The 16164-nt window shown below is 46.2% G+C and overlaps 1 protein-coding gene across 1 annotated transcript in view; it reads right to left on the bottom strand.

The window, feature by feature from the left end:
* Nucleotides 1-1133: 1133 nt before the first annotated feature.
* Nucleotides 1134-16164, bottom strand: part of PRDM2 (PR domain containing 2, with ZNF domain) — a 64954-nt gene continuing 49923 nt past the window's right edge. Inside the window, 5 exon segments of the mRNA XM_015406335.1 lie at nucleotides 1134-2077; nucleotides 5267-5581; nucleotides 5583-7234; nucleotides 7237-9698; nucleotides 10229-10336. Of these exon segments, the coding sequence (XP_015261821.1) occupies nucleotides 2065-2077; nucleotides 5267-5581; nucleotides 5583-7234; nucleotides 7237-9698; nucleotides 10229-10336 (4550 nt within the window). The 3' untranslated portion in view covers nucleotides 1134-2064.

Genomic DNA, 16164 nt, shown 5'->3' with positions numbered 1-16164 from the left:
CAACAGAGAACGCAAACTGACACCAGCAACCTGTTTCAAACACCGACTAGTTTAGATGCCTGCAGAAAACAAACAAGTAGGTAATAAAAACAGCTTTCCCTTCTTGATGACCCCCTAGAACCAAACTCCTTTCCCTTCCCCTCCCCATAACAGGCACCCTGTGAGGTAGGTGGGGCTGAGAGAGCTCATTCTAGAACAGCTCTGACAGAACTATGGCTTGTGCAAGGTCAGAGATAGACATATCCACCAAAGATTTTCAAGCCATCTAACAGTAGTCAGTTTTTAGGCATAAAAAGGCAAGTCCCCCCACAGCTTAAAGAAGAATATTTTATTGGTTACAGGTATAGAAAATGCCTCATGTAATCTCAAAATCTAGGTGGTCATTATGTGTTTGTAAAACAATAGCCCCTCCCCACCTTTAAAAATACACAATGGGGTTTTCCCCAGGGTGCAGGCTTTTTAAGAGACACACTTGCCCTGCCTACCTGCATTTTAAGTTATCTCCAACGATGCCAGCATTTAAAAGCAACGACAACCCCCTTTTATATGGCAAACTGGAAATTTTAATGTTTTCAGTAAAAGAGCCTTTCAGGAGTCACTCTCCAACAAACTACAGTCAACAGCAATCTGCAATACAGGGACAAACGTCCAGGTTAACACCCCGCCCCCACTTCCCACCCCAAAAGGTAGCCCCCCCTCCGCCTCAAATGAATGAAAAATGTAAATAATGTATAATACAATTGAAGTGTCCAGAGCAACTTAAATAATTTTAAATATTTTATTATTTTTTTCAAACTTGCTACAAATGCTTTATACAATAGTTTGACATAAGAGTCCCCATGAACCGGAAAAAAGTAACCATTAAAAAAAAAAAAAAACAGGAGAAAAAAAAACACCCTAGGGAATGATAGTGAAAGGGATGGGTGTTAAAGTGGCACGAATTCACCAAACAATATTAAAAACTACAAATTTTAAGAGGTAGATTACTTTTTTTTAAAGTCAAGAACAAATAAAATATGATAAAGTAAAAATGGTGGGGGGAAGGGGGGGAGAACAAATAAAAACTAGCTGCTTCCCCCCCCACCCCACTGACTGGATTGATGTCTAGTTCCCTCAAAAAAAAAAAAGGTGTATGAAAAACTATTAATTTCCAGAAAGTAAATCTTGCTTACCGACTAGGGGGAAAAAAATTGTAGCTCTTAAGTTATTAGGTACAGATACATCCGCCAATTCAACCGTCATTTCATCTGTGTAGTCTCATTGTGCTATACACGTTTTAAATGGTGAACAGTTCCTTAAACAAATAACCTGTAGGACAATGTCTGCCTTTAGAGATTTCAGAAATGGAGGCCCATTAAGTCAGGCTACGATAATATCTCTCCCCACCCACCCTGCCCCTCCTGGCATCCTCGGGGGAAAGCGACAGCAATATCCCGGTTTGGTACCCAGCCTAACTCCACCCTGGCGCTCACCAGAAGAGTTTGAAGAGGAGGAGGTTTCCTCTGCATAAACCTTCTTGTGGTTAAAAAAAAATGGTTTGCAGGGACTCAATGTGCAACCCCCCCAAAAAAACACAACCCATTTTTTTTAGTGCAGTTAATGTGTTGTCCTGGACTATACCAAGGAGAGAAGGAGCCGGTTTTGCATACTTCTGGGTTATACCATTTCTCATTCTTTTCCATGCACTTCCATCAGAAAAAAGAAAACAAAGAAGTGCAAGCACGAGCTATGAATTCTGTGGCAGGGTTCAGTTTCACTCGCTGCACCTTCCTTAACAGAAATAATTCAGAAAGGGGGGAGGGGGGAAAAGACACCATGTACCCGCTCTCTCTCTCTTTCTCTCTCTCTCTCTCTGCAGCCAAGTATTCCTTTAGCCTGGCCGGACCCAGCTCTGGCATGAGCAGTCTTGCTGCCTCGGGGGGAGGGAGTGGTCAGCTCTGGCCATTTCTTTCAATCCTGGCTTGATTTGGCTGCTGTGGCCGCAGTGCTGGCCCGCTGAAGGAGAGCGTGGAACGCCTCCGGCTTCGCTGCTTAGGAACTTCCTTTCGAAGGTCTGGTTTGCTGCTACAGAAGGTTCCTGAAAGGCAAGAAACCAAACCAGAATATTGGCAAAACTGAACCAAAATCAGACCAGTTGGCTGTATGTGAAATACAAAGGACTTTAAAAAAAAAAAAAGAGAGGGAGTGAAGGGGTTTGAGTCACACTGTCAGTCACAGGGGTTTGAAGCCTGTGGGTGGATTTGGAATTCTGACACAGCATGGTGGGTGCAGCAAAAAAAAAGGCCGCCACAAAATGACTGCTGCAGGAGGCGGAGCCATCCACAAAATGATTGCCCCGGCATTACTTCAGTAACAGCCCCACTGCTGGACCTCCTGACGGCACCTGGTATTTCTGGCCACTGTGTGACACAGAGTGTTGGACTGGATGGGCGATTGGCCTGATCCAACACTGCCTTCTCTTATGTTCTTATGTTATGTTCTTAACACAGTGCCGATACTCGTGTTGTGGTGGCAGCTGCTGCCAAAGTAACATTAACTTCATAAAAACACTTGAAGGGTTCCAGAAAAGGTGCTGGCAGGTGCCGTGGCCACCCTGCTGAGTCTGTTGAATGCAGTGCTATCAATTCTGACTTGCTGTGGCTCTAACAGGTCTCAGCGGTTTCCAATGTGGGGATGTTTTAAACTGGAGATGACAGGGACTGATGCACAAAAAACAAATGCTCTGACAGTGAACTATCGACGTATGGGTTGCCAACCACCAGGTGGGGGACTGGAGATCTCCCAGAATTACAACTGCTCTCCATACGACTGAGAACAATTCCCCTGGGAAAAATGGTTGCTTTACATGGTGAACTCTGAGGCATGACACCCCACTGAAGTCCTTTCCCTTCTCAAATCCTACCCTCCCCAGGCTCCACCCCCAAACCTTCAGGACGATCTCAATCTGGAGTTGGCAACCCTACATGGGCCCTCCCCTAAGACAATTCCAGATGGATAGTCATGTGTATCTTTTGCAACAAATAAAAACCAGAAGTCCAGCAGCTCCTTAAAGACTAACAGCATTTATTACAGCATGAGGTTTTATGAGTTAGAGCTCACTTCCTCAGATGCAATGGAAGAAAGAAAAGCATTTTCCTCATTTGTACGCAGAAAGGGGGGGGGGGGGGGGGAGAGTTGAGCAAAGAAAGGCCAGGTATCATAAATCCGGTGTGGTTCTTCAATTTAGACTTAAAACTGTCTTTGTATGTAATGGATGATGACAGAGGTCAAAGGTTCTAGCCTCTCTGTCTTGCAGTGAAGATAAACAAAAGTTCCTCCTCTCCTCCTGTAATTTTCTGCATTAAAATGAGGGAAATGATTTTCTGTCTTTCATTGCATCTAAGGAAGTGAGCTCTAAAGCACATGCTGAAATAAATGATCTTTGTCTTAAAGGTGCATCTGGAGTTCTGTTTTGGTTCCCTCCCCTAAGAACAAGGCTTAATGGACTATAGCAGGGGTCAACAATGTGGTGCCCACGGGGTGCCATGGCACTCACAGACCCCTTTCCTGGCACCTGCCCAACGTTTTTAGAAAGTGGGTGGGGCTTTTTGTCCAGCAAGGATTCTGACTGGCCACTGGAGGTCTGATTGTCAGTGCAAATTAAAAAAAAAAACAATTGTTTCAGCAGTAGCTGCCACCACAGTACAAGGATGTTCACTCGGTAAACTTTGTGTAAGCAAGAAGAATGAACAATATGTTCATTTTAAAAAGTGTGCTGTTAAGCAGGACTTCTGCCTGAAATGTTAGAAATGCTACTATTACTGTTATGTGTAGGGATGGGCACGAACCCACAAACGAACCCTGGTTTGAGCACAGACCAGGCTGGTTCAGGGTTCCCCAAACCAGGTGTCTGGGAGAACATGCCTCCCACAAACCTCCATGGAGTTTCGTGAGGTTTGGGGAGGCTCCAAAGGCATTTAAATACCTTCAGAGCCCGACCAGAAATGAGCTCTGAAGACATTAAACACCACCCTGTGGCCCAACCCACGTGAGCTCCGAAGGCATTTAAATGCCTTTGGACCCCCACCTCTGCGTCAGGCCAGCCCAGAGTGAGCTCCAAAGGTTTTTATAGTCCTTCAGAGCCCAGCCCATCCAGAAGTGAGGTCCAAAGCCCTATAAAAGTCTTTGGAGCTCACTATCAGAGCTCAGTTGGGCCAGCCCAACTCAAAGGTGGGCTCTGAAGGCATTTAAATGCCTTTGGAACTTGTTTCCAGGTGGGCCAAACTCTCCAAACCAGTTCGTGCAATGGAGGAGTTCACTGGAGGTTCATGAAAAATCCCGAACCTCCATTTTCCTGGTTGTTGACCACCCCTAGTTATGTATAACCTCCCTCCCCGACATGTTATGGTTGGCTCTGCCTAATATGGCAGCCGTTTTGTAGTAGTGCCCACTGCCTGTGTCTGAATTCCAAAGGTGCCTGCAGGTTCAAAAAGTTGGAGAGACCCCTGGACTAGGGGGCCCACAGATCTGATAAAGCAGTTTCTTGTATCTGAGTGGAAGGGCTGAGAGGAAGTAGTGGCTCAGCAAATCAACCTCATACAGGGACCTTCTCCCCCTCCTGCTTCGAACTACCATCAGTGAAGACATTGGAGGGAGGGGATGCAGCAGCCAGGCACCCCACTGTAAGGTCTGAATCGAGCTCTGTTCCTAAAAAACTCTTACATGTTGTCCTGAGCTCACCTGCTCTTTTTTTTGTGCAGTATTTCCAAATCATCTGAACTTTAAAGGCTGAAAAGGGAATCGGCAGCTGGTCTGTGTTTCTTAATACAGTTGTTCTGATCTCCTGCAAACAGGGCAACCTGTAGGTTTAAATGGGTCCCTACAATGCACCCCCCCCCACCCCCAACTCCTTTTTCCTTTCACACTGCAGCTCTCCTGGAAAATGTGTCATGGTCACCTCCGAACCCCTTTTTAGATCAAGAAAGTATCAATGCAGTGGTGAAGGAACCAGTTGGGAGGGTGATCAGAAGAAGAAACAAAATACGACCCTCTTTTTCCTCTGCTGTCTCCAGGTGCTTCTCCGATGGGGGAAATGGAAGAAGACTGACCCAGTGTGTCTCCAGTTGGGGGTGGACCCTCTGCTAGGTTGTGGCCCTTGGTGTGTGCCCAGCCATGCCATCCCACTCCCTGACACCATCTCCACTCCAGCTACAAAGCTCACTCTTCTGACTGGCAACCTATTTTTAAAGCCAGAAGCAACTGTGCCAATATCAGCAGAAAAGCTCACCTGAAATCTTTTAACTCCTGCTTTGTGCTAGTTTCTTCCTTCTTGCTTTCTGGGGAATCAGCACTGGTTGCCTGCTGCAGGCTCCGGGTGACGGGGCCTCCAGTCCTCTCTCTCGACTTCACGCTAAACCGATCAGGCTTTTTTTTGCTGGATGACGACTTGCTGGCCAGGGACACTTTGTTCCGTTGTATTCGGACATGCAGTTTGCGGGATGCTTTGCTCGAGAGTCCGGAGGAACTGTTTTTCGAGATCCCCTTCGGTCTTTTGCCCTCCGCTGGAGTTGCTTTGGCCACTCTCACGGGGCTGGCAGTCCTGGGTGTCCACGCCCAGCTTTTTGGATCGAATGGGTGGCATGAATTTGACATTTTGCTTCAGTCTGAAGGTTGCCGAGGGCAGCTGAATGGGCATGGGTCCAGAGCTCCGAGCTCTGGTCTTGCCCAAGTGAGCCTGTGTGTTTTGCATTTTGATCTCGGCATCTGCTGTCCGTCGTCGCTGGTTTCCACTTTTGTCGCTGCCAGGAGAGGAAACGGCACTCTTCTTTTTAGTGTTCTTTTTAGAAGGTGGGGAAATGGGTTTCTTGGGACAGCTATAGGAAGCGTGCTTGTTCAAACTTCCAATGTACGTGAATTCTCTGTTGCAATAGGGGCAGATGTGAGTGCTGGACTCTACCGTGCTGTTCCTCAGCTCTGCCTTCTGCTGAGACTTCTTTTTCTGCAATATTGCTTTCTGGACCAGTTGGTTCTTCTTCTTCAGTGCGCTTATTTTAAGTTTGTTAGAGGACATCCTGCTCATTTCAACACTGAAATTGAGTTTCTTGGGCTGTCCCATGCGCCTGAAAGAGTTGCTTGCAGGACCCGGAAGGACAACCCCATTTTTGGGGCGTACTGTCTGTTTTAATGGCACAGGATTCTTTTTAGGTGTATACCGTTTCTTGTCACTGGCAGAAGCACACGCTAAGATATGTTTGTGCAATTCAGGCATGTTGTCCACGCTTTTCCCACACTTTGTGCAGCGGATGGCAGTGGTGAAAGTTTGCGGGATATTATGAGTGGTGAAGTTGGTGGCAGTAACTCCAATCCCATTAGGATTGCGGTGGTGATATTGGAATGGAGGGGGCTTAAAACTTGGGTAGTGCTGATTGAGTCCCATACGGACATCAGGATCTTTAGACTTGACCCCTGCAGCCATTACTTTGATGGTGGTATACAGCTCTTCGGAAGAGTCATTGAGTTCTTCGTCTTCCTCCTCCTCCTTAGTTGGTTCAGCGGATTCATCTGGCAGGCTCTGCATATGTTCAATGTTGGCCTTACTAGGGTCTGTAAAGTTTTGCGGCCGTAGAGTCCCACTTTCAAATTCATGGTGGGTGCATTCTTTGTCGGGGTGTAGATCTCGTTGGTGCTGTTGCAAATTGCATAAAAAGGCAAACTCCTTCTTGCAGATGGAGCAAACAAAAATGTTCCCAACTCCGTGGAGCAAGAAACGATGTTCGGACAAGTCTGTTTTATCCCTAAAAAGCTGTACGCAGAATTCACATTTGAAGGGCCAATCCTCAGCATGAATGGAGAGATGTTTAGTTAGATCTTTAATGGAAAGGAAGGGAGACTCACAGACATTGCACACAAAGTTCTTGTTAAATGTTTCCTGAATGAGATCTGTTTCGTTGGAACTGTGTGAGTCTTCCCTGGGCTTTTGAAGCTCGTTGTCCATGTCTTCTTGTTTAAATGACATGATGGGGACTGAGTTTTCTGTGTTATCACCAGGGGAAAGGACTGAAGAAACCGCAAACAGGGGAGGTGGAGAAGGAGAAGAAGAAGAGGAAGAAGAAGGGGAGGAGGAAGAGGATGAAAAGGAGGAAGAAGAGGATGATGAGGAGAGATTGGGAGGGCCTGGTGAACCACAGCTAAGAGGTTCTACAGAGGGAACTGGTGATGCTGAGACCGTAGGAGAAAGGATCGGGAGAGGGGACTGAGAGCAGTAGCATTGGACAGGGGAGAGGGACATGAACTAGGAGTGACACTAACATGTTCTTCCGCAAGTGGTGATGGGACAGTAGGAAGCAGAGGAGGGGGTGGAGTGGGAACCTTTAACATAGGGGGGCAGGGTGGTGGGGAAGGAGAATTTGTTGGGGTCAGGAGAGGAGGAAGCTGACATGAAGAGACAGTAGCTGCTGGAGGTACAGATTTCTCAGGGGAAGGGCTACCAGATCCCAACTCAGAAGCTGGCACATGGACTGCAGCATGAAGCTCAGGCTCTGGATGAACTTCGGTGGATTTGCCTACACTCTGGCTTGCATTCTTTTCAGCCGCTGAATGTTCTGAGGCCGAATCAGTCCCATTGTATTCGTTCAGCAAAACTTTCTGTAACATGGATGTGGTTGGCTTCTTCTTAACGCTACTACATGTTGGCTGTATCACATTAACCTCCTTGCTGTCCTTGGGTTCAGCATCAGCAGAAGGCTTTTTATGTACGCTGAGATCTAACACTGACTCCCAAGGAACCTGGGCCCTGTTCTTGGAATTTGATCTTTGCTTGACGCTGCTGGATAAATCCAAAGGCTGCTGGTTGCACACATTGCCAAAGGGAGGATTGGCTGTCCAGTCTTTCGATGCTTTATATTCTTCTAAACAAAGAGGGCTCATGGTCTCCTTTTCATCTCTACCTGACAAACTCCATGCAGGAGAATTGCTATGACTTTCTACCTTGGGCATTTTTGATCCTAGTACTGCATCATTCCAAAGGGATTTCCCCTCACCCACTTTGCCATAGTCCCGTAGAGATGGACTGTGCTGTGGAGAACTGGGAGGGGAACTGGTTCTCCTTTTGAACCTGCTTGAAGCTGTGGGCAGAAGAGGTGGAGATGCAGCCGGAAGTCCCAACTTGGGGATTTCTGTTGACGATGATGATGGAGGCGACGGAGCTACCTTACTACTGTCCTGAGTCTGGAGAAGTTGCTTCAGCTTTGATGATAAGTAAATACTTTTCTCTTTGGGAAAAGACAAGCTGTCAGCTGTTGATATGGTAAGAGGAATTGTTATTGAGCAGAGTGACGTTATTGGCTCAGGATCCATTTCCGTTTTTATCTTCGAGAGGAGAGGGGGACTTGTGGTCCTCCTCTTTTTAGGCTCACTGTTACTACCGACTGGAGACTCTTTTGGTACATCGGTCAGATGGGTTTGCGTAGCCTTCACGCTTGAGGAGATTTCCACCGTCACGGGACTGAGTAAACAGTTTATTCCATAGAGTTCTGCAGAGCTGGATTCCACCTCGATCACTTCACAATTGCTTGTGCTACTGTTGGACTGGATCTTACCATCAATATAGTAATTGAGATTTTCAGATATATTGCTGGAAACATCCATAATGTATACATCATCAGCCTCTGTCTCCTCCTCGAGATCTGTGCTGGCTACATACACATTCTGAGCTTGCTGGCTTTGTTCTGCTGGAACTTGTGGCTCTTCTGGTTTTCTTCGGACACCTTTGGGGATCAGATGACGCTCATGAACCCGCCGCTGGTGCCTGCGCATATTAGTATGGGTTCCAAAAACCTTCCTACAATATTTGCATGGGTGCATTTCTTTGGGTTCCCTGATCTCTTCAAGAAGAACGGAGTTTGATGTTTCTTGAGACATTTTACTGTTATCCAAGGACGTCAAGTCTTGCTTGGTGTTAATTTCCTCTTTTACACCACCATCTTCTGCAATCACTTGGCTTTTAGCACCACCATCAGAAATCAGAGCTGAACCAAGTGTTGGGAATGACTTCCTTCTTGGCCCAGCCTCATGACGTCGCTCATGCCTTCGCCGGTTGATCTGTGTGCCAAAGGCTTTGCCACAATAGCGGCATTTGAAAGCATGACTAATGGCTGATATGTGTATGTGCATGTGGCGTTCGAGTCCTTGCTTTGTTGTGAATTTTCTTTCACAGTGTTGACAAGGGTACATAAACGTTCCCTGGATACTGCCGTTGGATTCCTCCTGGACTTTGGAAAATTTCACCATGGGCTTTTTCTTGGGGGAGCTTTCTGGAGATTCTTCAGATATGCTGCTCTGCTCTTCCACAGATTCGAGTCTGTCTTCACACAAAGACATGGTCTCCATCTCAGGGATTTCTTTAGGCAAATTTACATCATCTTCTTCTTCTTCTTCCTCCTCCTCCTCCTCTGGCTGCTCCTCCTCTTCCTCTTCTTCTTCCTCATCATCTTCATCTTCCTCTCCCTCCACTTCCTCAAGCTCTTCTCTCTCCTCCAGAACTTCTGATTCACATACTATTGCTTCTTGTTCCTCTTCTGTCATTGTATGGGGCTCACTGACAGGACTGGAGATGACCAAGTTTGGAAGTGTGTCTTGATTTACCATCTCCTGGATCACAGCAGTCTGTTCCAGTGAAAGCACGGCTGAAACAGAAGGGCTTGTATCTTCCTGTTTATGGCCTGATTTTTTTTTTTGTTTAGAAAAGGAAAAGGAGAACAAATACATTTAGAGAACATTCTTTAAATATAATGTGAAGGATTCTTTTCTCTCCCCCCCCCTTCAAAAATCTGACATACCCCAGGGACCCTGCTCCCCCCCCCCCCAATTTTAAGATACAAGTGGTAAAACTATATTTTATTGGGTTATATTTACTGACTAAAATGGCCATGGTTGGCACTGGATTGTTTCTTAGCCCCCTCAGAATCTTATTCTAAATAGTTAACTTTTGACAGAATTTAACTAAATACACAGAACCAGTGTTCCCTCTAAGCTGAGTTAGTGTGAGCTAGCTCACAGTTTTTTAGCCTCTGGCTCACACTTTTTTTGTCTTAGCTCAGGAAGGATGGCTCCAGAGCAAACTAATTTATCCAGTAGCCAAATAGATCGCTCACAACTTTAATGCCAGCAGCTCACAAAGTTGAATTTTTGCTCACAAGACTCCACAGCTTGGAGGGAACATTGCACAGAACACATGTTTAACAATTCTTACCTTCTTTAGGGTCTCTCATATCTGCAGAAGTAATATCCAAAACAGTCTTCTGGTTTTTGTCTGTGGCTTTCTTTCCTTTGTTTTTTGCCTCGTGGGATTTTTTCTTCCCTGAGCAAAGAATACAAAAACAACATAAAAGGAAATTCACTTTTAACGCTTTACTGTTGTTGTTTTTAGTTACCTTAAATAAATGGAAAAATGGGTGGGTGGGAGAGATTAACAACAAGAGACTAAGGTGTAAAGGTTTAGCGAGGAAGGGAATTCAACAGAAGACCTAGGAATATACAAAATATTTTTGCCTGGTACATAAAAGTCGAGCAGGACTCTGGAAAACTGGCACATAAAATAAAGCTCACTATGCCTTCATTCTTTGCCTGTAGCTACTTGTTTGTGCATATTTAGTACCCCCAACATTGTCTTCTCCATAGCAGTTTAGATTTAAAAAAACAACTATTTAAAATACTTATATTCTGTCCTCTAGCCACAGTCCTCAGGGCATTGTAACCTCAAAATAAAATAAAATGCTGAAAAACAATAGAAGAATTGAAAAAGAAATCAGCAGCCCCCCGTGCTGTCAAGTTGCAGCCGACTTATGGCAACCCTGTGAGGTTTTCAAGGTCAGACACGTTCAGAGGTGGTTTGCCACTGCCTGTCTCTGTGTAGCAATACTGGACTTCCTTGGTGGTCTCCCATCCAAATACTGACCAGGGCCAACCCTACTTAGCTTCCAAGATCTGATGAAACTGGGCTAGCCTGGGCCATCCAGGTCAGGGCCATTAAACACTGGCGGTGGAAAGCGCCATCAAGCTGCAGCTGACTTACAGCTATTCTGCGGGGTTTTCAAGGCAAGTGGTGAACAGAGGTGGTTTACCATTGCCTGCCTCTGTGTAACAGCTCTGGACTGTGTTGGTGGTCTCCCATCTAAATACTGACCTGGGCCGACCCTACTTAACTTCTGAGATCTGACAAGATCAGGTTGGTTTGGGCTATCCAGGTGAGGGTACAGATCCTATTAGAGGCCATTGCCTAGGAACTGTTTCTAGCAGGCACTAAAGACCCATCAAAGTAAGTTCTACCTGAACATGTATGAGGCAGGAGTTCCACCACCACCTGCCTCAGATTGCAATCTACCTCACCTCTGAAATAATTCATTTTGCTTAAGTCTTTCCCGTGACAGAATACATTTCTGTGTCTTTATTTTCCCCTATTTTTTTTACAAAGTGCCCCTCACCGTTGATTTTCTTTTGCAATAAACAACCAATGACAATAAGAAGTAACTTTAAATAAATAAAAATATTTGAATCCATTACTGTACTGAATATTCCAAAAAGTACCCCCTAAATCAATTTAAAAAATGAACTTTGTGTCACACAGCCTGCTTGCTCATTTGACCCAACCCCCAAAGCATTATCTGCCCCAAGGTCTTAGGGCAGGTCACATTTTTTTCTATTATTATACCAGGAAGAAGTGAACTTGACTCCAAAGTATGTGACCTGAACCTCTTTCTGAACTAGATCAGGAGTGAAGGATTCTGGAGTGGGATCTACAACTGTGGATCTACAACTGTTAGACAAATACAGGTACTGAAACTTAAAAAAATAGGGGTGGGTGAGACAGAAGAAAACAGACAGTGAAGAATCACTTGATGCAGAACTCCAGCCTCATTAAATTTGACTCTGTTTATGAATAAAAAACAAAAAGCAAACTAGACCCCCGTTCTACATTTTCACTACAAAAGGATCTGAAATAGATTGGAACACCTGAAACAGAAAAGCAACATAGAAATGGTGAGTAGTTTCCAGGAAGGATATCCTTCTTCACAAATGTTAACCTTCCTGCCCCAATTAAGTATCTGTGCATTACTCAGTGCCTGCATCAGTAACTTGCTTTAGGAAAGTCTGATTACCGGCAAATACTCACAACAGGTACTTGCAGCAAGTCAGACAGATAAAAGGAGCAGACAATATTACAGAACCAGCAGCAACTCACAGAACCAGCAATTTATTTATTTATCCTTCAATTTGTATACCGCTCACCCCCTAAGGGCTCTGAGCGGCTATATTCAAATACAATCAATCCTTACCTAGGGCCACACACATACATTGGGGAGGTGACTAGCCTAACAGGCACCCTCTCTAGCGCGTCTTTCGTTGTTGTTGTTATCTGCGGAAGATCTTCCTAGTCCGGCGGCGATGTCCTCCTGGCGTAGGTCTTCTCTCGGCTGCCTGTGACTTCCCCGAGCCTGGACCGAGCGCACGTCCGGGCGTGCTCGCTGCTGGCCTGCAATGCCCCCAAACCCATATATCCAATGTCTTAAGCCTTAAATGTTCTCTGAAAAGGTACCATTTTCACATCTGAAAGTCGGGATGATGCAAAACACGATTCTCTGGGAAGGGAATTCCAGTCTTCATGTCACTATCAAAAAAGCCCGGCCTCATGCCCCTAAAGGAGCAGAAACGTCATGTTCAATATATCTAATTCTCAACACTGCCCCATTGGTGAATACTGAAATCCAGAAACTGGAGCTGGGAACACATAAGGCAGATCTTCCTATGAACCTGAAAAAAGCCTCAGGTTCGCAGAAAAATCTTAAATCTTAAACACACACACAAACACCTACTGGAGGGTTAACTACAAATAACAGAAGTAATGTTTGTACCTTAAGAAATGAATGCCCTCTGAGATCTCAGTGTCCATTGTGGGTTGTTGCTAGGAAATCACAACAATATTGCCAGCCTTTAAACCTTGGTTTCTGTAAATAAAAGGGGAGGGCCCATTCCAGGGCTCTTTTCGCCTCCCAGTCCACCCCTGCTCCCCTCCCTCCTGCCGTGAAGGGAGGACTTACCAGGTCCAGGTCCAACAACCACCACTGAATGACTTGCTTCCATGCAATTTCTGCAACTCACCCAGTTGCAGCAGTGGCTACAACTTGATGCCATACACCTTGCTTGGGTCCAGCAGCTCCCTCCACACAATTTATGCAACTTGGCTGGGCCCAGCATTAGCCACCCCACAACTCACCTGAACAACTTGCTACTACATGACTTTTTAAACTTGACCAGACTTTTCCCAGAGAGATGCTGCCAGGGGAAGCTTACAGACAGTGCGGTGTAGTGGTTAGAGCGTCAGTCTAGGAGATCCAAGTTCAAAACCCACTCTGCCAAAGAAGCTTGCTGGGTGACCTTGCATCACTCACGCAGTCTAATCTACCTCACAGGGTTGTTGTGAAGATAAAACGGGGGAGAAGAGAATGACATAAGCTGCACTGGCTCCCCACTGGGGAGAAAAGGTGTGTTGGAAATGAATAAATAATAAAACTGAAGACTGGGGTGGGGAAAGGAAGGTTGGAGAGTGGAAAGGAAAGAAGAAAGCAGGGAAAGGGGAGAGGACACAGGGGCTCCCAGGAAGAGAGAAACAGGAAGTAGTGTGAAAAATGAAGCACCCCCCCCAGCAAGTCCGTGTAGGTTTTTTGTTTGTATGACCCTACAAAGCTGCCTCATTCAACGCCAATCCATTGGCCCATCTAGGTCAGTATTCTTTACTTTGTCTGGTAGCAACTTTGCAGAACCGTGGGCAGACAAAGGTCTTTTCCAATACCTGGAGATGCCTGGGATTGAACCTGGCATCTTCTTCATGCAAAACATGTGTTCTACTCTGGAGCCACTGAATACAAAGCAAGGCCTCAAAAGAATGCCCTTGGTCCATAGGTAGTTAATAGGATGGCCTTTAAAATATCCTGCAGTGCAATCCTAAGCAGACCCAATGAACTCTGTTTACATTGCACCACTGGTCCCATATAGGTCTGGGTTTTTTTTAAGTAGACCCCTAAACCAACTTGAGGGGCAGTCAAGTTGTCACAAAATCAGAGTTATATGCTCCGAACATAATGTCCTTGTTAACATACAGGCAGCTGCATCCTGGGCCAGCTGCAGTTTCAAGGCACTTTCAAAGGCAACCCCATGCAGGGTACGTTACACAAGGGAATTTGGATGTCACCAAGACATGAGAACAATGGCCAGATCCTTTGCAGTGGGGGAAAGGGCAGAGCTAGCAAACCAGAGGGAGAAAAGAGCAAGTCTAGCCGTCACTGCCACTTTTGACATGTGCAAGCAGCACTGGATCCAAAAGTACAAGCATACAATGCAAGCCTAAGTTAAGGGGAGCACAACTCCACACTAAAGAGGCATTAATATCATTATTTATTACATTTTTGAATTGCCCATCTCTGCTACTACAGGGCTCAGGGTGGTGTACAACAGTCAATAAAAACATAAAAACTGTAACAATTAAAATACAGCAGTACCAATAAATAAAGTTAAAACTCCAGATGGTGAACTGAAATTAGTCCCCATTCCCGACTGCCCAGCTAACATGTGGGCAGGGTAGGAAGAGCGATGACTGACCTGGAGAGCAGAAGAAGGTGCCAGCCAGGGTGAAAACCATTGCTGTCCTCAACCAAACACCTGGCGGAACATCTCTGCCTTACAGGCCCAGTGGAAATGCATGAGATACCCCTCGAGGTATTCGACAGAGAGGGCCAGGACTGAAAAAGCCCTGGCCAAGGACAGCTGGAAATCTTTGGGGCTGGGGACCACCAGCTGATTGCTATCTGAGGAGTGCAATGCTCTCCCGGGGACATACCAGAGGAGATGGTCCTGCAGATACGTTGGTCCCTGACTGCTCAAGGCCTTAAAGGTCAACGCCAAAACCTTGAACTTGACTCAGACTTCTACTGGAAGTCAGTGGAGCTGGCATGGCACAGCCTGTATGTGTGCTGTCCCTGATGTTCCTGTCAGGACCTGCGCTGCTGCCTTCTGGATCAGCTGAAGCTTCTGGGTCAGCCTCAAGGGCAGGCCAGCGTAGAGCAAATTGCAGTGGTCTAGCCTGGAGGTGACCGTTACATGGATTACCGTGGCTAGGTCAGGGCACGGCAAGAAATTCACTGCCACAGGAGGTGGTGGCAGCTACAAGCATGGACAGGTTCAAGAGGGAATTGGATAACATATGTAGCAGAGGTCAATGGCTATTAGCCACAAGGTCATCTTGATAGGATTCGGTCTCAGCCTGCTATTTTTAACTACCCCACCACGGCCTCCAAACCCACAGCCAAATCTTGCAGGGCAGCATCCGGGTGGCTGCCCAATAACAGATATAGCTGGGTGTCATCAGCATACTAGAGGACAGATTCTCTCCCAGCACCACCCTCTACCTCTGGCCATGGAGAAATGAGGTAAGCTACTGAAGGGCCACCCCATGAACTCCCACGTCGGCGAGGTGGTGGGTCAAAAGATCACAGTCGACCATATTGAATGCTGCTGTGAGATATAACAGTAGCAGCAGCACCGACCTGCCTTGATCCAGCTGTCTGTGGAGATCGTCTGTCAGGGTGATCAACACTGTTTTCATCCCGTGGCTGGGGCGGAAGGTGGACTTGAATGGATCCAATGCTGATGTGTCATTTAGGAAACCCTGGAGCTACTTGGCTACCACTCTCTCAACTACCTCAATTACCTTATCCGGAAATGATAAATTCGAAACGGTATGACCACAGCCTTCTTGAGACCCTCTGGATAGTCCCCTGTTTCCAGGGACAAATTGACAATGTCCATCAGCAGGCCCCGTATCCTCTCATCACTAGCTTTCACAACCCAGAGGGACACAGATCTAGGAGGCACGGGGTTTGCCTAAAAGCACCCAGGATCCTTTCAGCATCAGCAGAGGAGAGCAGGCTGAAGGTATCAAAAACTGAAGCCAAAGGCGGCCAATGGGCCTCCAGTTCACATACCGCATTAATACTGGCAGTTAGGACATGGTGGAGCGACAGGACTTTGTCCTCAAAAAAGCTTGTGAATGCCTCACAGTTAATGGTCAAATTCCTAGTATTATGGTTCCCCTCCAGTTACCCTAAACAATTGTGCTGGGCGTGAGCTAGTGGA

The sequence above is a fragment of the Gekko japonicus genome, unplaced genomic scaffold (assembly GCF_001447785.1).
Source record: "Gekko japonicus isolate JY-2015 unplaced genomic scaffold, Gekko_japonicus_V1.1 scaffold2114, whole genome shotgun sequence".
Lineage (NCBI taxonomy): Eukaryota > Metazoa > Chordata > Lepidosauria > Squamata > Gekkonidae > Gekko > Gekko japonicus.
The sequence above is the reverse complement of the archived record's forward strand: the minus strand, read 5'-3'. Positions and strand labels throughout refer to the sequence as shown.